This window comes from Necator americanus, chromosome I (genome assembly GCF_031761385.1).
Source record: "Necator americanus strain Aroian chromosome I, whole genome shotgun sequence".
NCBI lineage: Eukaryota > Metazoa > Nematoda > Chromadorea > Rhabditida > Ancylostomatidae > Necator > Necator americanus.
Genome location: NC_087371.1, coordinates 20,949,229 through 20,974,854, shown reverse-complemented (window position 1 = coordinate 20,974,854; position 25,626 = coordinate 20,949,229). Strand labels below are relative to the sequence as shown.

Here is a 25,626-nt window from a genome sequence, read left to right as displayed (position 1 = left end):
GACTAGCTTTTTTCGTTCACCTGTGTAGTTAGTTGAGTACATGTCGGTGATAGAATAAATTGTATATAACTCCGATTTACAACAGAAGCATTGAGAATTCTGCAGGCTGCGCTGTAAGGTTGCTCTGTGCTCTTCTTGGTGTTTTTGCTCATGTGTTGACGTTAATTATTTTCATTATGAGGTATAACTGAGCAGTAAAAGTAAGAATTTCCTAAGGTTGTTTAATCTAAAAAATCGTACCTTCTACCACTTCTTATAATGTGAACCTGGAAAGAAGCGAGGACCCGTCCTCGATTGCCGTTGCGCACCTTCAAACGCAGCCGCTTACACGACCAAGCTTCATTTCATTCTGACTCAACTAAACATAACCTGCACAGTCATAAAGGGTAGAAAGGTAAAGTGCTCGGCGTTGATCAATCCACATGCAATGTGCTGACGCATTCGACTTAAGTTCAGAATGGCTTGAGGTTTACGAACACGTCTACACGAACAAGTCTCTAGTCTATACGAACAATTTCAGGGGTTGACCGATGAATCAGGTCAATGTTTTCATCCTCAGGCAAGTCTAATCAATTTATGGACTCAAAACGGAGAAAACGCTTGGTTGACCTTAGGGCGGCTTCGAAACATCGACTGTGCCAGTCGAAACGGCACCTCTTCCCAACTGCCTTACACTCACCACCTGCACAGTCATATGGCGCAGAATTTTAATATATTGCCAAAAGTTGGTGTCGTTCAGCACATCATCTTTGACTCCTGAAGAGTAGGGCAAGCGGAAGGTAAGAATTCGCTTAAAAGCACCACACCACGGATCTGAGGTAGTACGGTTTTCAGGCGGGTAACGCCTGTACGGGGTCGTAGATTGTGGAGAAGAAGGTGATTCCGTTCATCTCTCATTCTATCAGTGTAAACGGACGATCCCGGAACGCTGTTTCTTATGACTGCTTCTGTTGCATTGCGCAACCCTTGCGCCTCGCCCCCGCCTGCGATTCGTCCGAATGAGTTTTCGACATTTGTGTGTCTGGAAAACTAAGAGTAGGGTGTCACATTCAGTTCTGAACACTTCTCAGTTTTAAAATACGGCACGACAATAGGAAATTTTTCTTCAACCGAAAATTGACACAGAATTCTAAAAGACGGAAAGCGCAGGGGAAATCCCGCCCACGTTTGTCAATTCATGTAGACGGATCAGAACAGGAGTCATTACAAAGCAGATTTCTCTACGACTCTTCGAGGAAGCTACGAAAGAAACGCTCCAGATCCTTATGCTGGGGAAGACTCGGTCTTGCATTTGCAGAGATAAAATTCTTGTATAATCCCATGTCTACCGCCAGCAGCGCTGGTGATTTCAAACAGCTTAAGCATCTGAGAATGGAGCTGCATTGTCATCTGTAACATTATCGCGAAAACGAGCGCTCCTCAGGAGCGAAGAAGTTTGAAACGGCATAGAAGGATTGAAACCAGAAGGAAGCATTTGCTCTAGTAAGGTATTACTGTGAAATGTAGTGTCCGATCCCCCACGTTAGTGGAATCACCGTCATTGAGGCAAGTCTACCAATTTGGATGGTTCACTTCAACACTTCAACTCGAGCATGTTCAACGAGCGAGAACCAGCGAGGAGCCACCAACTCAGTCGCAGGTTCTGCTCTGTAACCAAAAGGTGTAGAATGCAAATTCTGGTGAAGATGATGGGATTAGCATGGGATTACTGGGACCAATTTCTCACAGAGATGATTGACTCTCACTGAGATCATCCTTTCAATATGCTCCGACGAAGGCGTACCTGAGACGTGGTTATATACATCATATCCCTCCCCGGTGGTGGATTCTATGAACTTTCAAGGATTACCATTGCTGGGTGCAACAATGATAATCCTTGATAGTTAAGACTACTTAGATATGATGAGGTTTGGATCGGATTATCTTGGATTGGTCGGCTTTCCAAACACCGCGAAGAAACTACTCGTGGGCTCGAAAAAGTCGAGTTTCGTTGCGGTCGGTCTACAAGTGACCAAGTGTTTCTTGTTAAGAAAGTGGTAGTAGCGTGGCAGAAAGACAGTGCAGTTAGCTGTCCACAATTTGAAGCCGCTTCCGCGCCTCCTGCTGCATGCTGGAGCAAGGCTGCCCGCAGAGTTCACAGCCGCGCGGGCGGTGCCACCCGCACGTCCCTGCGCTTGATAGTTATTGGGGGGCGCCGCCTGCGCGGTGGTGAACTCTTCGGGCAGCCTAACAGTTCGTTCGCCCACTCGATGGCATGAATCGACGAGTTACTGCTGCGGTTCGAACACCAACCTGACGCACACGATCCTTTTAAGTGGTGACAGGAATAAGACAAGGGAAAGTGGCGGGATGCTTCTTGTTCAATTCCGCTATCGATGATATCATTCCAAGGAAAAAAAAAGACGCGGATTCGCGTCTTTTTCGCTCTCTTTTTCTTTCTTTTTCATCTCTTACAACTGTAATTCCATGACAATGAAGATTTTGTAAATTTGACTAAAGTGACGTGTTTCAACTCCGGGAACGACCGACATTACCAACTTATAAATTATTTTCTTACAAAATCTGAAAGAAAACTGTTTGTTGTAGGATGCCCTTGTCTCTCAACTTTCTAGATCAACAGGATAAAGTTACAACTTCGGTATTCTGCACTTTTTACTCTGATTTTTGGCAGTTCGTAAATCGCTAACAAATTAGGTTGGCCATCTGTCCGCACAACACAATAGAAAGCAGTCTTTATCCTATGATTTGTTCCCATTTTTTCTGTCTCAGCTGCGTTGAGTTTTGAACCTGCAAAGATATAAAACTTTTCATGTGCTTTTACAGAATGCTTATTTTCTGCGATTTATTGGAAGCTTCTTCAAATATCAAGTGGATATGCTTTTCAGGAGGAAGATATCTATTGAATGTTGTTGATTCCAAAGAATCCTGTATCGTTCAAATTTTCATCACAAAATCCTTCAGCCTCCATAGAAGGCTATAGTCATCCAGGGACGCCGACCCATCAGATACCTTAGGAAACACATCGAGCTACAGCTGTGTTTTCGCATTTATTACTACATTTGAAAAGAACAAAATAACTACAGGGAAGAATGTTCTTTTTATAAAACGAAATTTTTCGAGATAGTTGTTAAATTGTAGAAAAATTTTTGGAAACCATTGAAATTGAAGATTGTGATAATGAAACTGGGGCCCTGTCTTACTGAGTTGCTAATCTTTCACTTAATTCTGAGTCCACACTTTGGTAATTCTATTCAGATTTGTACTTCAGTGATTGCTCATTTTCTTCGTCATTCGTTTGCTCCAATGCAGTCATCGTAGAGAGATTCGTTTAAACATAATTATTTTTTTGACTTGATGACTTTACTTCTATTTCGAAGAGTGAAAAATGCAGGTAAAACAAAAAAATAAAGTGAATAAAAAAAGGGACAAAACAGACAATTCTGAGCGCATGCGCAGTTTTAGAATGACTTGCGGGGCGAGCCGATGTCTCAAGGCAGTTTTTTTTATCCCCAGAGAGTAACAACCTAGGGGGATGAGAGGCTTGACTGGCTCTAGGGGGATTTCGAACCATCGATCGTGCAGTCACAGCCGAAGCTCTTACCGGCTGCAGTGTACCCATTCACTTCGTTGATTACAACTCCACAAAGGTGTCAGGATTTGCTTGGAGATTGAAGTGCTAAGGGGAGCACAGTTCTTGCTATGAATTTGCTACTGCTGACACATTAATTAACATATTATTATTATTTGACTAGAAGGTCCGATGCGTGATATGCACTTCTGTGAAGTCGTTCGGACTAATTTGTCGAGAAATTTTTGTTTCTTCAGCGATTCTACGAACTGTTGAAATTTTGAGGTGTTTTCGCTCGTTTTACTGACCAAGCGATGTGATAAGCCTTGTACTGGCCTTGCCAACGTAGGGTCAAGCCCTCTACTTGAACACTTCGTAATCTCAAACATTAATGAAACAGTACTACAGTACGTCGCAGTCGTTGTCGTTAATGTAGTAGCACCAAATCCTTTCAGAACGCTATTTTCTGGTTTTCAGGGAGAATTGTTTGTGTTGCAATATTTCTGGTCGGGAATGTTTTGCTAAAACTTATATCCACGTTTTTCTTAAACAAAAAATGGGATCCTGATAACAGGCTACAGTGAAATTCATTTATTATTCCGCTTTGCAATTGTGATAAAGAACTTGAGGTGTTTGTAATACAAACAGTTATTAAACAGAGAGTCTCGGACAAGTGTTTCAGAAGAATCTCTTGGCAAATCTCCAAGTTTCTAACTAAAATCTAATAATTCATCATATTATTCCTTGTTGAGAAAGAAGTTGTATGTGATTCCCACATAGAACTTCCTTTTGTTCTTATGTTACTGCGTATCCTCCGAAGAGGACGCAGTTCTTTCCATCGTTGAATACTAACCCACTGCATTTCCTGCCATCGTTACGAATGTGATAGTCCTTTGAAGCGAGAATATCCATTAATTTGTTAGATTTCCATCCCCTGCTTTTCGTTCCAATGAGACCGTTTCTAGATGAATTTGTGTTGTAACCGCTAGAACATCATCGCATGGCAACATTGATTGCATTGATCCATCGATTTAAAAAAAGAATTCCTCTTTTGCCGAGTGCGAATTTCTGGTGAATTTCCAACACCTTGATCGCCCTTATAGCAATCTACATATCTGTGTGGAACTGTTCATTTCACTCATTTTAACGATTATCAAAGAATTTGTCCATGAAAACTGCAAAATGGTTCCGTTCTTTTCAGGTACCGAGCGATATGATGAGCCTTGTACTGGCCTTGCCAAGGTAGGGTCAGACTCTCCACTTGAGCCTTTCGTAATCTCAAACATTAATGAAACAGTACTACATCAATTCGTAGTCGTTGTCGTTAACGTAGTAGCAGCGAATCCTTTCAAAACGTAATGTCATCCTTCAGTCGTAATGTCATCCTTCAGGCGGTTCTGCTTAGCCGTTACACCTAAGCGTGCACTGAATTACTACACTAACAGACTGCTGCATTCACGTAGATCTGCTTCCTTCGGTCCTGCCTTCATTTATTCATTCATTCATTTATTCCATTTCTAGTTTAGTCAATCAATCCTTCATTCATTCATTCATTCACTCATTCACTCATCAGTTCATTCATTCATTCACTCTCCCATTCCTCCACTAATTTATTCGTTTATTTATTTATTTATTTATTTATTTATTCATTCATTCATCAATCCATTCATTTCTTCTTTCTTCAGTCCCATACTGAATAACAAACTATTTTGTTTCTCCCCAATGATCGTTCGACATGGTTGGTCCTCTCTAACTCAGATTCGATTGGGAGGCGTTTGTACGATGAGGGAGGGATGGCGGCGTTGGCCGAAACTGGTTGTATGGCTCTCGTCGCTGCACCATCATCCTCAACGGCTGCATTCATCGCTCATTGAAACAATCTCTTCGCCCTGTGGTACTCTTTGGTGGACACGTCTCCAGCATTTCTCTTACGTTCAATATTTGAGCCGTTAATTTTCCCAGTATAGTGCGGTCATAGTTGTTGCCGCGTCACTTTTAGTTTTTCACCGAGCAACTGGTTGCTTCGAATGTCCAATGCTATGTGTTAACATTAATGCAGCAACAAAATGTTTCGTTCAAATGTTCTTTGACCGCGTCCACCTGTGCATCGTACCTCGTCGTTTGTAAGTGGACCTCGTTTATTCTGGTCGCTCCAAGAGCCCCGCACGTCGCGGTCTTTTAGACATCTCCACACTGATGCACAGATAATCTTCTTAGAAGCTCTTCCTCTTGTCTCATGTCAGAAATGAGCAAGCACTTGGACACTGCCTGCTGGACACTTGAAAGATTGCCAAGCGATTCTTCGTTCGTTCTTCGATTCAATTCTTCGTTACAAATTAGTTTTAGAATTCGTTTCTAGAAATACTCAAAGAAAACTGACCATACGAGTTTGGAAGTTAAAAAAAGGGTAGTTAGGGATGAGACGGACAGGTGACAACTTCTACGCATTATCCTCATCTCCAGGAATCCTTTAACAGAGTTAGGCTGATCCCGCTTATTCGCATTATAGCTCGTACTCATACCGCTGCGCAGTGGTTCCTGGCTTCCATGACACGACTGAATTTGGTGTACGAAAGGTTTAGATGTGCTTTACTTAGCTAATCCCCACGGTAGGGCTACAGAAAATTCCCAGCGCTGCCCGAGAACTAGCCTTGACCGCGAGCCGAGTCGACGCCGCGTCGTGGAATCTTCGTCGCATCGCGTCGCCCGGCGACCAGCCGTCATCTGCCGCTGGCTGATACGTCCACAGTAGTGGGCAGTCGACTGGTTCCAGCCGTTCGTCCTCAAGAACTGGGCTGCTTCTGAATGACGACGTTTTTACGCGTTAAGCTCCTATCGAGAGCGTAAGAGGAGGTAGAGAATACCACTTCTTAGAATTGTGACCAGTTCGCGCCGCATTTCCGTTCTCTTCGACAGCAGCAGACGGGGGTTTCTTTGACTTTCTTCTCAAGATGGATAAATTTCTGCACTTTCATGGAGGCTCAAAAATAGTCCATTCTATTTTACTCAACCTGCTCCGCTAATCTATCAGCGGAAGCTAAAATCATGTGTTGTATGTATTTCAAAATGCGGGCATTGCAGCGCACCTTTCCACCGAGTCACATCCCACCATCTCCAAGCGACCGTTAATCACAACTTGGTTGCGATATGTCCACAAGACGATGACATCTATTCTTTGAAATGCCAGGAAAATCTCACCGTAATTTGATTGGACCGTTTTATCATATTTGAGTAAGCAGTGGTGAACGATTTCGATATTTTGAGTGAACTTCTTCAATTTCGTTCAAAGTTTCTAGAATGAGATTGATGGGACCTATTGTGACCATTACTTATACTACGTATCCGTTTGTTTGTAACATCTGTGAGGATTGGTAGGGAAGTCAATTTTAAACTTAAATTTTATTTCTCGTGTATACACAGTCGCACAGGGACAATATTTACAAGTCGAAGTGACTTTTTTACGCAGTTTCTGGAAAAAAAAGACAGATGGTCCATTTAGGTCTTCTCAGAGCCATATCTGATTACCACGAAATTGTGTGGAATTAAGAGATATTTTGCCATCTTCTGTCTCGCATCCCCACTGTTTTACGCATTTGGTTACGAAAAGGATTACTGAACAGTAAAATTGTGAAAGAACAACCGATAGGACGTTGTGACATGTATTTTGACACTGTATGCTAACAAACTCGGTTCTATTACAATATTTGAGGAATGATCCAGTATTTCCAAAAAAAAAATCACAACAACTTTTAAATAGATTTTTCTGTGATGCAGCCAATAGTCGTAGTTGCTAGGATTCGTTTTCTGCCTAAGTCTTGGGAGCATTGGGTGGACGGACAGCTCCTGTGCTGCGTTGGTTGCCAGTTCGATGCGCAGGCACCTCTCCAGTACTGCCACTGAGCGTCGCGTCCTTGCCGTTGACCTAGTTGCAGACTGGGGATGCGCCTCTTCACATGGCCAAGGTCGCAGACCGAGCGATCGCCAAACCCTCTCTCGCGTGCGCTCTTTTCGCTCACCACCACCACCTCACCAACGTGCACTTTCTTCATTTTCTCTCCCCATTTTCATTTTCGATCTATCTTTCGTTTATCATTCGATGCCTTTCTCCTCCGCTAGTCCGTTGGTTTTGAGATATTAAACAGAGAACTTCGATTTGCTATAATTAGTGTTGAGGGTTGCAATTTCCTTCGGCGCACATATTATTCAGTCCAATTTGCTTGGAAAAAAGTTCTGAACTGACTTAGTTGAGAGCGTCCATTCTCTTTTTTCCCTCCTACCAGCTTGCGAGAGCTCTACTCTGTTGGTATTTCGACACTTGCATTTCATGTCCACTTCCTCATTTTGCCCAATTCACATGGATTCGGTTCCGATTTCCGAAGTTCGTTCATTAGTCTGCGGAAGATTCGATCTCCATAGATTCCTTAGTTTTCTTGAATAGAGAAGGTAAGTACTGTATCTAGCGATTGCCACAGTTTAACATGATTTCTTTGGACAGATGAAGTTCATACTGGGACGAAGAGCCTTGCAAACAACCGCCGCGTTCGAAAATAGAACTTCCAGAAACAGGGGGATCACTTCAGTCATCAATTTTATCCTCATGCAAATCCGAGTCTTGCGATTTCCCGGATATCCAGCAGACCGTGCGCCTTTGGAAGCCCTGACTATCGCTGCTGTTTCATGCTGTTCTGTGGTCCACTCCAACATCCGAGTGCAGCTCACCGGCGAGCGTGCCGCCCGCTCGAGCACGCATGCTTGTCGTCTCGAGTTGGACCCAGTTTCGCCCCAAGACTGTGCACTTTGCGTCGTCCTGGTCATGATCGTTGTCGTCGCCGCTGCTAATTCCCACACGACGCGACCTTGCACTCTCGTTACGTGCCAGTCGGTACTTTTGGGGCCATTGCCACGTGGGGGCGTGGCCACGGCCGCGCACACACGCTGTAAACAACTGTGGGCGGAGCCATGCCAGAATATGGGCGGTCCGCGGCGTGCGTTGCATAAACAGTGGGTGGAGTCCACGATCAGCCAGCTACCGTAGTCGTGGACAAGGGAAAAAGAATCGGACGAGCGATGAAGAGGCAGTGTCAAGGTGAGGCTGGCTGCACATATCGTAGATAGATGATTGGCTGCCGCATACTGTAATGAACACTCGATTTTTTGCTATGCGTGGCGTCATTGTTGGCTACTTAAGAAATTTCAAACAGTGTCAGCAGGATACTCAGACATTGCTGTTCGCAAATCGATGACGACCACGATTTGAGACGTTGCTATGCTTGTGAAACCCCCTAAAAGGTCGGTTTGGGTCGATCAAAGCGAGCTTCAGCGGAGATTCGATTCTAGGAGGTTTTTCGAGAGAAGGACGAACCGGTTGCTGATCCATAGGTGCGTAGATGAGATGACCATTGAATGGTCAATGATCGCGTATCTTCTGGGAATTTTTAACGACTATTTTGGTAGTGGGCCCTGTAGGCGACCGAGGAGAAGTGGCATCACTGAGGTCAAGAATTGCACTTATTTCCGGAGCGCTCCATAATCCGAAGCCACAGGTTAGAATATATGAAACGTTCACATTACTGGTGGCCAATTGATTGTTGACACTTCTGTATCGTATAAATACTTCACACGAAACTCTCACATCACTAAGGAGATCTATTCTGACCTATTATTTCCTGAGGTTTGCGACTTCAACTTCACAATATTCTTACATTTCCTTCAGAAAACCATGTGCTGAAAAGAAGATGGAGCTAATGCCTTCGCCTTTTTTCAAGACAAACTATTGACTACTCCTACTAATCAGTTCCTGTCTCAGTTCACCCACAGCAAGGCTGGCCGTCGTTGGCTGACGTTCCAGATCTTCATCGATGTGTGCGACCTGGCTGTGGTGGCTAAGCTGATGCACTTTCGCTCTCGTGTGAAAATGGGATGCCAATGGATATTTTCACGACTACCTTCGCATTTCTTCGTCTCCATTTTATGGCTCTGTCCTTCTTCGAACTGCAGCGCGTGGAAAGAGACAGTTCTCCAACTCCCTTACTCTGCGGAGGCTGTGCGAATCAGGAAGCGTGCTTGCACATAGCTAAGGCCTGTGATCCCGACGAAGCCGCACTGGCGCTTAGCTGGAACATCGTAGCCATGTGCTGTGTCCAGTTTGGACGGCTCACTCTCGCCGTCCAAAAACAGCTCCACTATGCTTTGCGCGACGACTACAACGGGTTTTTCGCGTACAGATTAGCCGACGGACGAGCGCAGCAAGCCACCGATACAGCCGCTATTGGCCGTTGGTGCTTCTCTCTCGTGCAGCATGCAGTAGTTGTCTCTTTCTTCGACGCTTGCAGAACTTTGTGTTATTGTGTTGGTAAACTTCTCGCGAGCTGTTTGGAATTTTGCAAGGTAGCATTTCTCATTCCTCTCTGCCCCCGAGCCCCTGCAGAATCAGAGACTGCATTTTATTTCTGCAGAGAAAGAAATTCTGGACAGTTTTTCATTTTCTTGCTTAAGTAGTTGCGCACTGTTACTATCTCTGCTTGTGGCCGTTTCTGAGTGCGTCAGAAAACGAGCGTGAAACTGAATTTGTGCTCAGATACATCCCACAGTTTTCAAATTCACCTATCACTTTTACATCATAACATCTGGATGGTCGATCTCTTTTTGCCCGAACAATTCCTAGCTCCGCTCCTGATCCCCCACTGCTCTCCTCCACTGCTCATCTGCATCCGATCAGCTTCGCCAAAGTTGTTACGCAAGTTATTCGCTAGTCGGTAGTCGTTCTGTATCTAGCAGAAATGATGTGAGTGTTGGCTTGGCTTTCGTTGCCGGACCTCATCAAGTGCAAGAAGTTCGCTGTGCGCGCAAGTCATTTCGGCGCCTCACAACCGGTCAGCACCAGGATGTTGCAATTACGACGCTCCGCGCATCGCACTCACCAGGCCCTTTCCTCCCTCGGGATTCGAAAAATTCTGGACAAGTATAAATAGTTCTTATGGGATGAAAGAATCCGAAGGCTATGGAACTAAGCTGGTGTATCGAGCAGCATGAGTTCGGTTAATGATTTTTTGGCGTCTAAGGCTGATAAGCGAGCGGGGCGACGACGGCCAGTCTCCTCAGCAGCAGTTTGTGCAGTCTTGCTTTTCCTTTCCATAGACCGCTTTTGAATGCAACACTTATTTTGTGCACCTCGTTTTCGTGAAGGCATTCTTGATCCTCCCTAAATCTCGTTACACGTTTTGATGGTCCCGCTTTAGATGGGTGAGGACCGAGGCGACGGGTCATCGGCCGCACCTCCGCCTTTCGGAGCTCTGCCTCAACAACAGTCCAGCTCACAACGGCTTCCAAATCCAGGTAGTCCCTCATACTTAATCTCTCCCCAACATCGCAATTTGTCAGCAGTACTGAACCTGTTCCACCACTGTTTTCATTCAACAATAATCGCTTTTCTGCATTTTTAACCTATTTAAAGCAGTGTTTGTAAAACCGATTTTTTTCTTGCTGCGTAGGGTAGCCGCTGATATGTTATCAGCGAAATTACTTCTAGCGAGCCACGAAAACACCCTCTCACTCCTGGAATTCACAAGAGTTGATCATTACTATTCATGGCTGATGCCATATGTCGGTCAGAATTTTCGTTTGATTTGAGAAGATTTTTTTTACTTTTCGCGCAATGCCTTGTCGCTTCATGCCCGCACCTAGTCGTAATTTCAGTTTTGAAATGAAGTGACTATTCTTAATCACTATTTCTGGAATCTACGAATAGCTGAACCTGTGCTTAGTTGAGCCAATGTCCAGAGAAGATCATCCGAGCGATAGCTTACAATTCTTGATAGAACGATCGATGTCGGCAGCGATTTCGACATTCCTAAGCTCTGGCCGCTTGGCTCACTTTCCTACCTTTTTCCATCTTATGAGAGCTAATGAAAAACTTAGCTGTAGTTTTTTGGTTGTTCTTCGGTGAAAAAGACTATAAGGTAGATTCGGCACTAGAGCTGTACCTCCATTCTTACGATACGAAAACATCTATTATTTGAAATTTGCACAATATTTCCTTGCGTTCGCAAAAACTTAGAGCAGGAACAGCGCTATTTCGAAGCATTTCTTCAGCAGCTGTGATTAGTCGGTTGCCGGTGTTATTCTTGGTAAGCACAGGTGCACATCTGCCCCTACCATCGCAGGCACCACTTTCGCGCCAACAGAACTTCCCTATCTTCTTACAGCTCCTCACGACGCTTCACGCATGGCGGATTGGGACTGGCGTGAGATAAATGATGAAACGTTGGCACAGCTTTGCGTGTTCCATGTTCCAGATAAACCGGTTCAGCATCAGGTTGGTTCGTGTTCGTGGCACTGCTTTGAGTAAACCCCGAGAAACGTTCGATGTGTGAAGATTTATGGAGACCAAAGTGTTTAGGACGCAAAGAACCGCTCCATCACTTCACTGCCTCTGAACCTCACCATCCGCCCCTCAGCGCAGGATCCCTCGGTTCGTATCGTTTATTGTGCCATCCTTCAGAGTTCGTATTTTATAGCGTGTTTCTTGTTTTTTCCGCTTACATAGGAACACGAGATAAGGGATTCGTTGAAATGAACTCGCCAATGCTACAGAGTCGCGCTAACTGCTGAAGGTCTTCGGTATTCTTTTCAGAGAATGGGAGTCTGGTCAGTCGACTACATTCCCAGAGGTGTCCGCTTTGGACCGCTTCTGGGAGAGGTGCTGATGAACGGAGCCGTCGACACCTTGATGTGCCCAGCAGAAGCTGCCAGCGCGGGTGGAAGCACAAGTAGCGCTGGGTCGACATTATCTGCACCGACTACACCGCCCAAAGAGTGGAAGGTGAGCATGGGATATTCAAAGAAAATCGGTAGTGTGTCTGGTTCAGCAACTATCGAGAGATGATTTTCAGATGGAACTGCACGTTCTAAAAATCTGTCAGAAGTTCTTGCTAATTAATGCGCAGTTTACCACCTCCCTATAGTATTCTTTTTTCTCCATTACTAATCCAGGAGTGTAACTTCTTTGAGCGTGCGGGAACATGTACCAGAAAGTCGCTTTTAAGTACTCCAATGAGCTGACCATTTCGCCTTGCTGATTAGTTGGTTTTAGGGAAAAAGGGATAAGTTTCTCATGCGTTTCTGTGAGTTCTGGTGCAAAATTACTGAAATCCTCTGCTGCTACTAAATTATCGAGATTTTCTTCATCTGCAGTTTCTTAGCGTAATGCAAAAACGCTTAGTACATAACAATTCAGCAAAACTAAGCGCGAAAAACGGCGGAAAGAGGGAGCGGAGTTTTCCTTTATTTTCCAGGGAAAGTTCGTCGACAAGTTGCTCCAAGAGCTGTTATTCGATCCTTCGAGATTTCTCCCCTCAAACAAATGAGCGGTTAAACCATACTGGGATTGCAGGTGATGTCGCCTTCCGGCGGCCGTGCTGTGAAGACAATCGTCGTCGAGGATGACGCTCGCTGCAACTGGATGAAATTCGTCAATGTAGCGGTGACAAATGAAACACAGAACCTGGTCGCTTGTCAGGTGGGTGCTGGTTATCAGCTTTTCTTCTTTCTCTGTTGATAGCTGAGACAATCTAATTGCAAAGAACGATATCAGTTCTGAAGCAGAAATTCGTCGATTATAGCTTCTTTGCAATCATCTAAACTCATTATTTATGCCGTAGCGCTTCTCACGCCAAACAAAGTCGCGTAATGTATTGAGCGGTGTGTGAATCATTAGTCGATTGTGGAGTCCTTTCTTACAGATGGACAATGACGTCTATTTTTACTCGATTCGATCAATCAAACCAAATAGTGAGCTGACGTTCTGGTTCAGTAAGGACTACTCCCACAAGTTAAAATATCCAGTTTCTTGTGAGGCGGCCCGAATGGGTACGAAATGGCATGTGTTATCTGCAATATTTCCTACTTGTTTTGCTCGCCGATTGCAGCCACACCGAAGCGCCCTGCGCAGCAACCGCAGCAGCCATGGGTTATGGAGGACCGCGCCTCGCCTCAGGAGGCTCTTGACTACAGTATGAAGCGGGACGCCATTGAGAGTAGCCGCAGTGAAAAAGCGGAACGAGGCGACTCGTCTGACGCTGAGCCAAGCGATGATGGCGAGTCTGAGAAAAGCAATTCGAACAGGTTTGTAGTGTTGCGGTGGATCTTTCGTGTAAATGAACTGGAAAGGTGTTATCTTTTAGAACTAAATTCAGCTGTTCACCACCTTCGCTTGCCGAGGTACAGAGCCGTCCCAATGTCATCCAGAATCCTGTACATCGTCCTGTTCCCACACGTATTGCATCGCTGCCAGCACCTTCACCTGTTCGGCCGAGCCCTTTGAATCCCCTGTCGCTCTTTCAGGACTATTTCAGGAGGACCCAACAGCTCAGTGAGTCTTCTTCGCTTCTGTCTGTTATCTGTTTTTTTTTGCACAAAACAAAAACTTTGTTTAGGTGGTGGAGGGCTGTGGGTGCCGCCGTCAACTCCTGCAGCTGCTGCTACTGCTGCCACAGCTGCGGCAGCTACAAGGATTACAGCTTCCGGAAGACCCAGTGACGCTCAACCGATTCTTGCTGCTACTGCTGGTAGTGGTTTTGGCAACTACAATGGAATCTATGGAACCCAAGTATGAGCAGTCAGTTTAGATGATGAATTTCACAGCCTGCGTCATCGGTGTAGTAAATTTCAGGAAGTGAAGCCAATATTTTCGGCAGCCACTCCTGCGTTCGGAGGTGGAAGTCTTTCAGCCCATTTTGGCGGAGGAGGTGGAGGAGGAGGAAACGCTTTCCCTCCGTTCCCAGCCTCAAGCACACCCAATCATAGTGAGGGAGGATATGGCGCTCCAAAGGTTCGAATTAATACTCGTTCAATGTCATTATCACTTTGAATTTTTGCGCCGGACTCCAGAATCCATAAGATTCTTCATTCAAAGCAAAGCGTCCCACGGTCTATTTGTTCCTTAGTTTTACGAGTTCAACTCTTCTCAATGCATATTCTCCGTATGCTGGATGTGTCTCAGCATAACCACACTCGCTTTCAGTACATTCAACAACAAGAAAATGGGAAAACTCGCTACGCCTGCAAGGAGTGTCACAAGACCTTTGGACAGCTTTCCAATCTCAAGGTGCATGTGAGGTGAGTTCGGCGATTCTCGAGATGATCTCGAAGGTGATCAGGTTCCTCTGCAGGACCCACACAGGAGAACGCCCGTTCAAGTGCGCCGTTTGCGGCAAGGAGTTCACCCAACTGGCGCACCTCCAGAAGCACAACCTTGTTCATACAGGTGAGTAAGATATTCCAGCAGTGCTCTCATTGTTGCTCTAAGCGATAACCGTTTTCAGGAGAACGACCACACCGTTGTGACATCTGTGACAAGCGCTTCTCATCGACATCGAACCTGAAAACGCATCTGCGGCTGCACAATGGACAGAAACCCTATGGATGTGACGTCTGTAGTGCAAAGTTCACACAGTACGTACATCTTCGCCTACACAAACGTCTACACGCCAACGAGCGACCGTACGCCTGCATGTCGTGCGGAAAGAAGTACATAAGGTAGAGAGTTGGAAATTACTACAGGTTGTCAGGCGAGGGTACGTAGTTCTTACCACTAGCATGATCACTGCTGACTCGGTTGGCTCGCATTTCTATGCATGCATACATTTAAATGCACCTGCAAGTACATGCGCTGATGACGGGTTGTGTCGTTTTTAAAGGTTTTTGGACGAAGTTTTTGGAACCTCCGCGTTCTGTTTGGGATCCTTTCCTGCGCAGCGATCAATCATCGTCCAAGTTCGAATAGACGGGCGGCGCAGAGGCGCTGTTAGCCTTTGAATGGCTCAACTCGGTAGCTTCCTAGTTTGATAAGGTTGAGGCCAAGGTTACCAAGGGAACTGGCCACTACGGATAAACCGTACTCGTATTGCTTCTGCAGTTATAGACTTCATATGCACGTCGGCATCAGCGGATGTGATGCTGTCGGTAAGAGGTTCTGCTGTGAATCCAGGATCGTTGGTTCGAGACGGTCCAGCTGCCGACCAAGTCTTTCATCTCTCTGAGACTGAGACTCTACTGCTAAACTGGTAGCAAATGTGCATGGGAGGACGGGAACACACTTGATACATTGGTACGCCCTCGCAATGTATTGCAAGGGTGCACGGGCACCTTCAAAGATTCTGAGTTGAATCGAACGTGTAGTGCATCCCCATAGCGATCAACGCTGTGCGCTTTATCCTTCTACTTCATGTGCGTTGAGTAATAAGCAGATTCCTTGGAAGTGAACTCCGTTTTCGTCAGTCGCTCGGTTGTTCATCAGTGCGGACTTCGTTTCTTCAGCCTCAAAGTCCATGGGTAGGGAAATGCCGGATGTTCATGCCGTGGTATGCTGCAGCATTTATACTCTGAAGTTAAGCAAGATCACAACACTTTTTGTATGGACCTGTTTGATGGAGTTATGGTTCTGTCAACATCGGCGGAGGATGGGTATTCTGCACATCTATCTCCGATTCGCGTACAATAAGACCCTTAGGCAATTTAACCTCGCTTTTTTCCAAATGTCTCCAAAACTGTGGAGGTAATTCCAACTTTGAGTTTTTCTGAAAAAAAAAATCTTATTAAAAGTTGGAACTGGGCCATGTTTTTTTTTCTTTTTAACACTATAGCTTTGTCGTAGCCGGAAAATTACATATCTTATTCCGTTTTTCTTTGATTGAATGGTTACTGTCACATAATCTCATGGTACCAAAGTAAATTCCAAGCCGACAATCAAAGTTTCAGTCCTTCTGGGCTTCGGACGCATTGGAAGACCACCTCATGCAAACCAGATGAAAAGGAGATGAAATTGGAAAAGGAGGACGAGGCCGTCTCGTCCACCACCCCACTGCTTGTCGCCCCTTCCACAACTCCTCATCTCCAGCCGGCTTCTTCCCACATGAGCGCTCCACCGCCACCACCTCCACCAATGTCCCTTCATCACGAAGCTTCCATGAAGGTAAGCCGATTTTTCTTTGCATCCTGGACGTGAGTGCGAATTTTTTTCCTTAATCAAAACTCAGTTTCAGTTCAAGGCCGAGCAGATGGCGCCAATGCAGAGCAATATTCCCTCGTACTCAGGTCTACCGCCGCTTTCGTCACTGCCGTCACTGCACTCAGCGCTGCCGTCTTCGCTTTCTTCAGGGCTCTCGTCGTCCCTCTCCTCCTCGCTGTCGTCCAGCCTGGCGACGAGTCTTCACGATCCGTCCAGCTCACTCAGGACTCCCTTGAGATTACCAGAACTGAACTCTCTCAAAGGCAATATTCTACCGGGCTTAGGGTACCAATAGACTGCACCTCCTTGTTCCAGCAATATTTTAGTATCTAGAGGCTTTGTTATTTGAGTCGGCGTACTATGCCAACTACCAACTTGCCTGAAATTTTATCAACTGTGCATTTCCGTGCTTATCTTGTAAATAATTACAGTATGAGGCCAACGGATATCTGTTTAAGTGTGGTTAACCGTTACTTCATCACGGCTTTAGTGGAATCAGAGGATACATTGCATCTTAGTTGTAATACTCATAAGGCATTCTGTTTCCTCTTCGAGTGCGACGAGGACAATCAATCAATATGTGTCAGTGTATTTTCACAAGGTTTCTGGTATTGGGTCTTGGCTTGATTACAAAACGTGTTGGTTCGTGAGAAACGCATTTTGCAGTCTGATCGTGTAATAATCTGTGATTTCCGCGCGAGTTTTTATTTTTTTTAACTGTCGTTAGTGCTCCGTCTGACCTCTTTTGGTACTTATTTTCCTTATGATGCATGCCTTTTTCTTTTCTTTAATAAAACTTTGCAGAATACTTATTAACAGAAAACAAGCATTTTTACGTGATTTATCCGGCCAACTGTTGAGAGAAATTAGCAAAATCTCTTCTTAAACTGTCTTCCATGGTCACTCGTGGTAGACCTTCAAGCGCGGAACGACAGTTCACATCCAAATTGGCCCAGATTTCGATGAGTTCACGTCGAGGTGATGTCAGCCAGTTATGCTTCGATTCTTTGGATTGTCTTCTGTGAATCCTCATGCAGAGAAGTCAAGCGGACTGACGTCCGGACCGTTCGAGCGCTATCCGGTGAGGTGATCGGGGAAATGTCGCTTCACACCGGCAGGTTCGTTCCACACGCGCGAGCCCAGTCACATTGAAAGACTATTTCTGGGCTTTGCTGCCTTCAAGAAGCGGCTGGCTCTTCGGTGGCCTCATCCTGATACACTTTTTTGTTGATTTTGCTGTTTTAGCGAAATGGAAAGAGTGGTAGAAACTTCTCACCAGACCACTCACTGGGAGATGGGCCTCTGGAGGTAATCTTTTTTTCGTTGATCAGTGTTAAATCTGTGTGTTGAGGTCAAACTCCCGAAAGCAAAAATATATTTACTCTCATCTGATATGTTCAGAGTTCTTCGATATACATATTAAGAGCATTACAGAGAAGTGGTTAACAATTTTTTATATGATAGATTTTTCGTAGATAATTTCGGAAAAGGTGAATAGTGTGGAACACATGCGAGTTCGATTCTCCACAACTACCGTTTCTTCTTCGATTTCTTGGTACTCTTTATCTTGTCTGGAACGTGCTGAAAGCGAAAAGTTATGCATGTCTGTGGCATTTAAGTTGTAATAGATTATAGATTACATTATATAATAGATTATATCTTTCTTTCATGTTTCTTCTGTTAAGATTTACGTTTAGAATGAAAACAGAGATGTTCCCGTACAAGGTACTGGTGGGGGCGAACCAAACGCAAATGGATGTCTCACTTTAGCTTACATACTAGATCAAAACGGATAGAAGATAAAGTGTCTGGCGTTGATCGATCCGCTTGGGATGCGCCACCGCGTTCTCTCCAACTCAGAGTTGTTTGAGGCTTACAAACGCGCGTTTGGCGCACGCAATGACTTGAGGGCAGGGGCTAGCCGATGTGTGAAGTTAGTGTTTCCATCCCCCAAAAAGGTGTGGCACCAATTTCTCGACCCCGGAGGGGTGAAAAGTAAACCTCGTAAACCTCAGACGTACTAGATCCAACTGATGTTTTATGATGGAGTGAATCCCTTTTTTTTTCTTGAGAGGAGCAGAACTAAATTGACGGGATCAGTATTTTTTAGTTAAAGGGAGTTAACATTTTTCACTTGAAGATTCTTAAATATATGTCAGCTTAAACACTTGTTGCACTTGTGACAACTCTGTCATCGAGATCGACATAAAAAAGAATCTGAATTTGAATTTGCATGTCTGATTAGTGTTTTCTAGGATCACAGTAAATGCAACATTCAGTTTCGGCGATGGAGAAGTCCGATACCGATACGTGGTACCGTGCTCTTTGAAGGAGCGAGTAGGCGCGCCCCTTTGTTTGGAGACGTAGGGTCGTCGGTGCGTGATTCTTAAAGGTATCACCCCACGAATCTGAGGTGGTACAAATTTCAGGTGGAGTATTCATATAGGGATCCGCATAGGACTACACCCGTGTTCACTAACCTCAAGCATTTCTGAATTGAAGTCGAACGCGTAGGCGCATCGCCACAGGGACTAATCAACGCCGTGCACTTCATGCACTTTTTACTGGGAAGTGCCAAATTTCTTTATTCTTTTCTCTTCGTCTTTTCTTCTTTCTTTTTTGCGACTTCATTAATGAACTACATCAAGCTGGACTAATGCAGTGAAAACATCAAAAGAAAGTGGTAAGCCTTTGTGAAAATTGTTAGAAAAAGACTACAATAATGTAATAACATGGAAATATTTGAAGCACCGTAGTACGAGATGATCATTAGAAATTAATAAACTCTTAGTTATCACTCGAGCTGAGAAACTAGAACGAATTTGAATGATCTTTCAACGCCCCCGCTGTTGAAGAAGTGGAGTTGATCCAACGGATTTCAGAAAATGCGTACATTGTTTGACGCTCTCCGCTCTCTGATTGCATTTTTTTTTGGAAGGTGAGAGCCATTAATAGTTTTCAAACTCCCCACGAACATTTGTGGAACTTTATCCACTACTTCTTGATCGGAAGACACTCTCTTACAAAAATCGGAAGTTTTTAGCACCAGTTCTCAGGATTAGTGAGGAATTGCAGCCATCAAGAAGCTGGCATTGTTTTGCAAGCTGAGCTGCTTCATCTTGCAGTAGATGAACTCACCTGTTGATAGCATTATTTTGATGTAGGTGATCCCTTGAAATGATGCCTTGAGGCAGAGCTTGTTTTCGTTTGGGATCGATTATCAAAAGGCAATTTTTCGCAGAATTTGACTACGTACTACCAACTACGAAATTCGGACATGCAAAACTTAAAAACTACATTCAAGGTGGTTAAAAGGATAAAGGATGAAATGTCTGGGGTTGATCAATCCGCTTGGGATGCGCCCACACGTTCAATTCCAATTCAGAATTGTTTGAGGTTCACGAACGTGTAACTGGCCTATACAATGACTTGCGGTGGCTAGCCGATGTGCGAAGTCGGTGTTTTTATCCTCCCAGGGAAGTCTGGTACCAATTTATCGAGTTTATGGTTATTTCCCGCAATATTCGCCATGTTCAACAGAGTTATTTGAACAGGTTTCGAAAAACAAATCACTTAGGGTTTTGGGATAGGACAATTTCAGCGCGTATGAATGGGCAGTCTAATTATTTTTGCTTCCGTAGCTCAGACGAAATCCAAACAGTCCCTTAAATTTCGCAAAACAACCCAACCTATTCTAGGAAGGTGTGGTTTACTGCTTGTGTAATTTTTTCTCACACAAAATTGTGTATGTAGTGTTCACACTAAGAAGATCAAGAGTAAGAATTAACTAAGGAAAGGCCGATATTACTGTTAGTTCTCTTCTTTTCTATTTTCTCGCGATCTCCCCAACAGCAATATAAATACAGATTCTGATGATGCACATGAACTGCTAATTGACAGTAGGATGACAGGTAGGACAACAGTAAAGCCTTGGAGAAGGAACGACGTACCTCCAATAAAGCAGGATTGAGCAGTTCCATACCTATGCCGACTTCTGTAGAAGTGTCAGATATTGTAATGTTTCTTCCGCTGTAATGATGAGTATCGTTCACATGTTTGACCACAGTGATCGCTACAGCAAACCTTTCTTGTTTGCCCGGTGATTCAAATTCTTCTGTATTCCTGTTACTTTGCATAAGGATGTGTTTCTTGGGTTCTTTGTGGTCGTGTCGCATTCGCTTGAGTTCGTTGCTGCAAATATAGTTACATCCATTCGCATTATTAGGAGGCGCGTCATCCACGGTGGCACGAACTTGCATAGAGCCACAACGTCGTCAGGCATTTTCGGGTCCATTACCATGGCTTTGTTGACGAGCAGCACAGCCCGAACGAATGCAATAGCGGCAGGTTCCACAGGTCGCTCCACTATAACGCGAGCCTGTAAATTTTGCTTTGTTTTAGCTTATTGTCCATACGCTGCCAAATCAACTCACGATTCCTTTTGTCTTGAGTGAATTCAGAAGCAAGTTGCTGGCATCTTTTACAGAAGTGCATTTTTCATCGTTTACTGCTAGAAGAGCATCTCCAATGTAGAATGCACGCCTGGCTATGCTGTTGAACCCGTTGTCGGTACTTTCCACGTAAACCTAAAACTGATAACTAGATAGCATAAGATAAGAAAGAAAGACTGGAAATAATTTTTTGCTTAGTTTGTTTCGAAATCAAGTGGTTTGAACTACTCACTTTTTTGTTAGCTGATTTGATATTTATTCCTAATGATGATCTTGGGAAGAAGATCATGGTGTTTTTAAAATACTGGCACTGCTGTGATGAAATCATGTCCGTTGGCACAGAAGGATCGGACTTCGGCACTTGAACAGAGGCAATAACTCGTTCCACCACAAAACGTATCTAAAAAGTAAGTTGCATGAGGAAGTTTGTTCAGAGAATGTAGAAGTAAGGATCTAACAGATGCACACTTTTGTTTGTTTAGCATGCCGAAATTGATCTTCTAAAAACCTCTAGCTCCTATCAAATTACCTTTATCACCTTCTAAACAAACTGCCTGTAAAATAAAAAAAGAGGAGTGCTCTGTTTTTTTTTATCGTTAGTGGAGCAGCGATTGGGCCAGTATCGCCAGTATATAGTATAGGGTACAAGATGTTTCCGGCTTCCCGCCTTCATCGACCCTTAGATTCATTTGAGAAGGAAATGGTCGTGAGAGACTTGGAAACAACCAGGGCGACTCCACTCTGTGCATTAAGTTACTTCGTGAGTTACATGACAACTTCGAGTCCAAGGTTTCACCTTTCTACAATAATGTCTCAATTAAAGTGAAGAGAGGTGTTCGACAGTGTTACACAATCTCACCCAGAATATTCTGTTCCACTGTAGAGAACGTAAAGGGCGGATTGGAATGGAATAACGAGGGTATGGACGTAGGTGGCCTCCAGTTACATTACCGCCGTTTAGCTGATGGCGTCGTTCCGATCATTTCAAACACCAGTCCAAGAATGCTGGCAGAATCTGATGAAGATACAGAAACGCATATATTATCGTCGACCGTCCTTCGAGCTTTGGCTTGTTCTTGGGAACTCCAGGTGTTTAAGCGAGCAGTCAAGATCTAGCACGGTTGAAAGATCTAGCACGGCAGAAACTGTCTCCACAAAACTCTTGCCAGCGAAAATGGATTCTCACACCTTTGTCGAGTTATCAATCAATAGAAATTCTCAACTTCGTCTTGTGCAGACCAATATCGACGTTATCGCTCTGCACAAGACGAAGAGCAGAAATAACAATGTGCGACAGCTGGGAGTACAGGTTGCCATTAGCGGAGAAAAGGCTCCGCCACGAAATTTAGGTCTGTGTCCATCATCCATTTTATCCGTTATCAAATTGTCGCCCTTCCCGTCAATCCTCACGAAATACCGCGTTGTCCAGTATCCATTGTTGCCAACTATTTTCGTGAGATCATGTATCTGCATCTGACTTTTTTCCTCCACTTTCTTTGTAAAAAAAAACGGGCAGCCTTGACCGTTTCTCACAACGTCACCAGTTCACAAAACCGGATTGGATGCATTGTATAAGGAGTGAGATGAAGTAATCCGCAACGTGAAGATCTTCTGCGAAGCTGGTATCGGAGACTTCAATGCTGCTCAGGGCTGCATTACAGTAGATAATGAAATTTCTGAGAAATGAGAGTTGAAAACGTGTTTGTAGAAAAATTCTCTCAAAAATAGGCCTTGTGGACAATCCCGTTACCTCCTCAAAAGCGCTAGAAAAAAAAAACTGAGGGAGAGACAATGCTCAAGAAGTTAAACGCTGTAAGGATGAAAGACTAGACTGAGAAGAAACAGAAACAAGCAGAAACAATCGGTTTATGAAGAACGCCTCCTGTGGTGAGAGAAAAGTAATCTATAATCTCCTGATTAATGGGACTTCATGGTTTGTGTACTTAGAACATTCTCTGCACACGATTAACTGCTTGTAAGAAGAACTGAATAAAAGGCCGAGAGCTGTACGGTGTCACTCGACTCGACCAACAAGATGTCCGGCAGAGACTAGGCGTAATAAACTGACGATGTGTGAAACTTGCCTCCGACAATACCTTCGCGCCGCAGGGTTGACATTCTCCCTAACGTTGGCATAGACCTAAATGAACCAAGAAGCGACCACGGAGACGGCCGAAAGAGCGCTGGCGCACCGACATGAACCTAGCTGGGATCCACCTTCATCAAGCACACGACCGTTGGCGTCGTTACCTAACTAGAGCTCAGGAACGACGAACTTTCTTAACACAAATTTCCCCATGCAGGACAGTAACGCGAATTGATAACCAAGAAGCAAATTCGAATGGACTACTTGCACGTTTGGTCGTCTTGTGGGGTAGCAGCAGAAACGCCTGCAGCTGGTTTCACAAAGTTTTGCAGCTGAAACAATGATTTGGTATTTCAGCCGACCTTCGCAAGTCATTGCTGTGATGTGATTCATGACCTACGAGCGCTTCCTGGCTCACATTCTCAGCATAGCAAGTTTTTGGCCCGTCCGATTTCAGAAGCAACACAGAAAGTTCTTTTATAGCATGGATACCCGGAAACCTCGCGAGATTCCCCGTGTTTTTCTTTGTTTTCCCTATGTAAATGTAAACAAGACTGATATTATTAGCACAAGAATAGCACTCTCGCGAGTAAAGGTTTGCACCTACCATCTGTTGTTTGTTTTTCCGTGCAAGCTCTCTCAAGATCATATAAAAATGAATTTTGTTTTCCAAAACTTCGTCATTGACACTAATGACGTGGTCACCGTATTCGAGAGGTGGGTGCATGAAGGCAGGCACAGTGACCAGAATGTGCCCTCTTGTCATTTTGAATTGTTTTGAATCCGGCTGAAATCATGGTAACTGAACATTTCCAGTCGACAAAAGCACAAGAGAAGCTCTCGGTCCAACTTCACCAGCTGCGCATTCGACGACGAACATGTGATTTTCAATGAGATCACGAGGAATAAATCGAGGAAATCCTTTCTCCTGCTCGAAAGCATCCAGAGGATTGAAGTTGCTTCTGAATTGACTATGTTCGTGCAATCACGAGCAAAAAAATCAAAGAAGAAAGAAAACTGGCGACGCACAATGTATCAGGTGCCCCTTGACGCACGTCGAGTGCCATCCTGCACTCACCGCTAGGAAAAGAACCGCCTTTAGAAGTCGACAGTAACGAATGAACCAACCTTCGTGTCGTCGCTTCATTGCACTTATCATGATATAAAATTATGTGTATTTGTGTTTTTGCGCCTGTGGGTCACGAAAATACTTCAGATCCCTGATTGGTGCTTTTGTGTTGGTTCGAGTAGTACGTCGTCGAACCAAGACACTATGAGATCGGTCCTCAGAAAACACAGAGACGGATCAAGCGGAGCCAGACGCAAGCTGACATCAGAAAGCAGAAGATGGAGTGCCACGGGCGCGGCCGGGTCAAATTAATACGCCGATGCCACGAAACTATGGGATAGGGCTGGACGGATCCCAAGGCAAAATATGCAACGCCACAGGAAATTGGTATCAGCGAGGCTGGTGGTGTACATAAACCGTGCAATAATTGCGAATTTGTTGAAAAATTAACTAGGCGTTTAGATCAAGGCTGAGGAGTATGCATGCGTAACGTCGTTTTATTGAAATTTAACTACTGAGGAGCCCAATTGGATTGGTACGCCAGAGACTTTACTATATGTGCCACTGTCGCCTGTACGAGCCCGATGGTTATCTGTTAGGTGTAGCTCTACTTGCACTAAGCGCAGTCAGCCATTCGAGAATACGCTCTGACGAGGACGAATGGATGGGTTCGGCACGAGTTCTTGTTGTAGGTAGAGAAGGCTGAGCAGAGCTGTGTGCCAGGGCGACCGCCAGAAGAGTGTAGGCGATTCACACCATTGGAGAAGTAGTGGTCGCATCAGCCATTCTTTCTTTTATATTTTTTCAAAAAAAGTCCTGATTTTCTGGCAATCCTGCTCTAGAGTTTTATTGATCGTTAGCTCTATGTTCAGGCTGACTGGCACCATCCGCTAGTATTCCTTCTTCCTTTTCGAATGCCAACTTTGAGATCTACGGCATTTATCTAAATATCGCGTTAGCAACCGAGCGATAAATCCTTCCAAGCCGACTTCGTCTGCTGCATTTTCGGACACAGTAAAAGATATCAGAGCAGATTAAAGGAGTGATACTCTTATAAAATAAATTCAACGCCGCGGCTAGAAAAAGCAATCCTCTAAAACCAAAACATGCCATCTAATCGAAGTACTGAGGATCCAACAACCAAAAACCCACAACAACAAAAACGTTTCACGAATATGATGTTGGGATTCCTCCACGAATAGATAGGAGTGGGAGTCCACGGCAGTATGGGCGTGATCCCGTTCAGTTCTCCTTAGCAGTCTAATAGAAGGTGCGTATACTAGACGTTGACTGAGTAATTTTTAGGATAAGGGATAAAGTCACAGACAGATGTCAATCTACTTGGGAAGCACCAAGATCAATCACAATACACAGACAAGTCGGTAAATTTAAAGGATGAAGGCTGGTCAAGGCGATGAAATACCGTGTAAAAAAGTAAACGCTCAT

General features: G+C 44.5%; 3 protein-coding genes across 6 annotated transcripts; 1 reads left to right on the top strand and 2 right to left on the bottom strand.

The window, feature by feature from the left end:
- Positions 1-8,243: 8,243 nt before the first annotated feature.
- RB195_006376 (uncharacterized protein) lies at positions 8,244-8,564 on the bottom strand (the record flags this gene model as incomplete). The annotated part of the gene is made up of 1 exon (XM_064179427.1): positions 8,244-8,564. The coding sequence occupies one exon, from the start codon at positions 8,562-8,564 to the stop codon at positions 8,244-8,246; it is 321 nt and encodes a 106-aa protein (XP_064036382.1).
- Positions 8,565-10,806: 2,242 nt separating this feature from the next.
- On the top strand, positions 10,807-16,869 carry RB195_006375 (uncharacterized protein; the record flags this gene model as incomplete). 2 transcript variants are annotated; one of them, XM_064179426.1, is made up of 15 exons in its annotated part: positions 10,807-10,903; positions 11,773-11,882; positions 11,967-12,038; positions 12,201-12,389; positions 12,960-13,085; positions 13,309-13,435; positions 13,495-13,690; positions 13,762-13,937; positions 14,002-14,174; positions 14,238-14,396; positions 14,589-14,683; positions 14,737-14,831; positions 14,890-15,103; positions 16,325-16,538; positions 16,609-16,869. In XM_064179426.1, 15 exons carry the CDS (start codon positions 10,807-10,809, stop codon positions 16,867-16,869), a joined length of 2,304 nt encoding a protein of 767 aa, XP_064036380.1. The 2 variants fall into 2 exon arrangements, with proteins under 2 accessions (XP_064036380.1, XP_064036381.1); XM_064179425.1 differs by having other exon boundaries at positions 13,750-13,937.
- Positions 16,870-17,415: 546 nt separating this feature from the next.
- RB195_006374 (uncharacterized protein) lies at positions 17,416-24,178 on the bottom strand (the record flags this gene model as incomplete). 3 transcript variants are annotated; one of them, XM_064179424.1, is made up of 11 exons in its annotated part: positions 17,416-17,593; positions 18,109-18,155; positions 20,525-20,603; positions 20,658-20,765; positions 20,828-20,952; positions 21,008-21,160; positions 21,258-21,425; positions 23,719-23,749; positions 23,817-23,898; positions 23,967-24,073; positions 24,141-24,178. In XM_064179424.1, the coding sequence occupies 11 exons, from the start codon at positions 24,176-24,178 to the stop codon at positions 17,416-17,418; spliced, it is 1,116 nt and encodes a 371-aa protein (XP_064036378.1). The 3 variants fall into 3 exon arrangements, with proteins under 3 accessions (XP_064036378.1, XP_064036377.1, XP_064036379.1); XM_064179423.1 differs by having other exon boundaries at positions 23,719-23,898; positions 23,962-24,073; XM_064179422.1 differs by lacking the exon at positions 17,416-17,593 and having other exon boundaries at positions 18,105-18,155; positions 23,719-23,898; positions 23,962-24,073.
- Between the last annotated feature and the right edge of the window lie 1,448 nt (positions 24,179-25,626).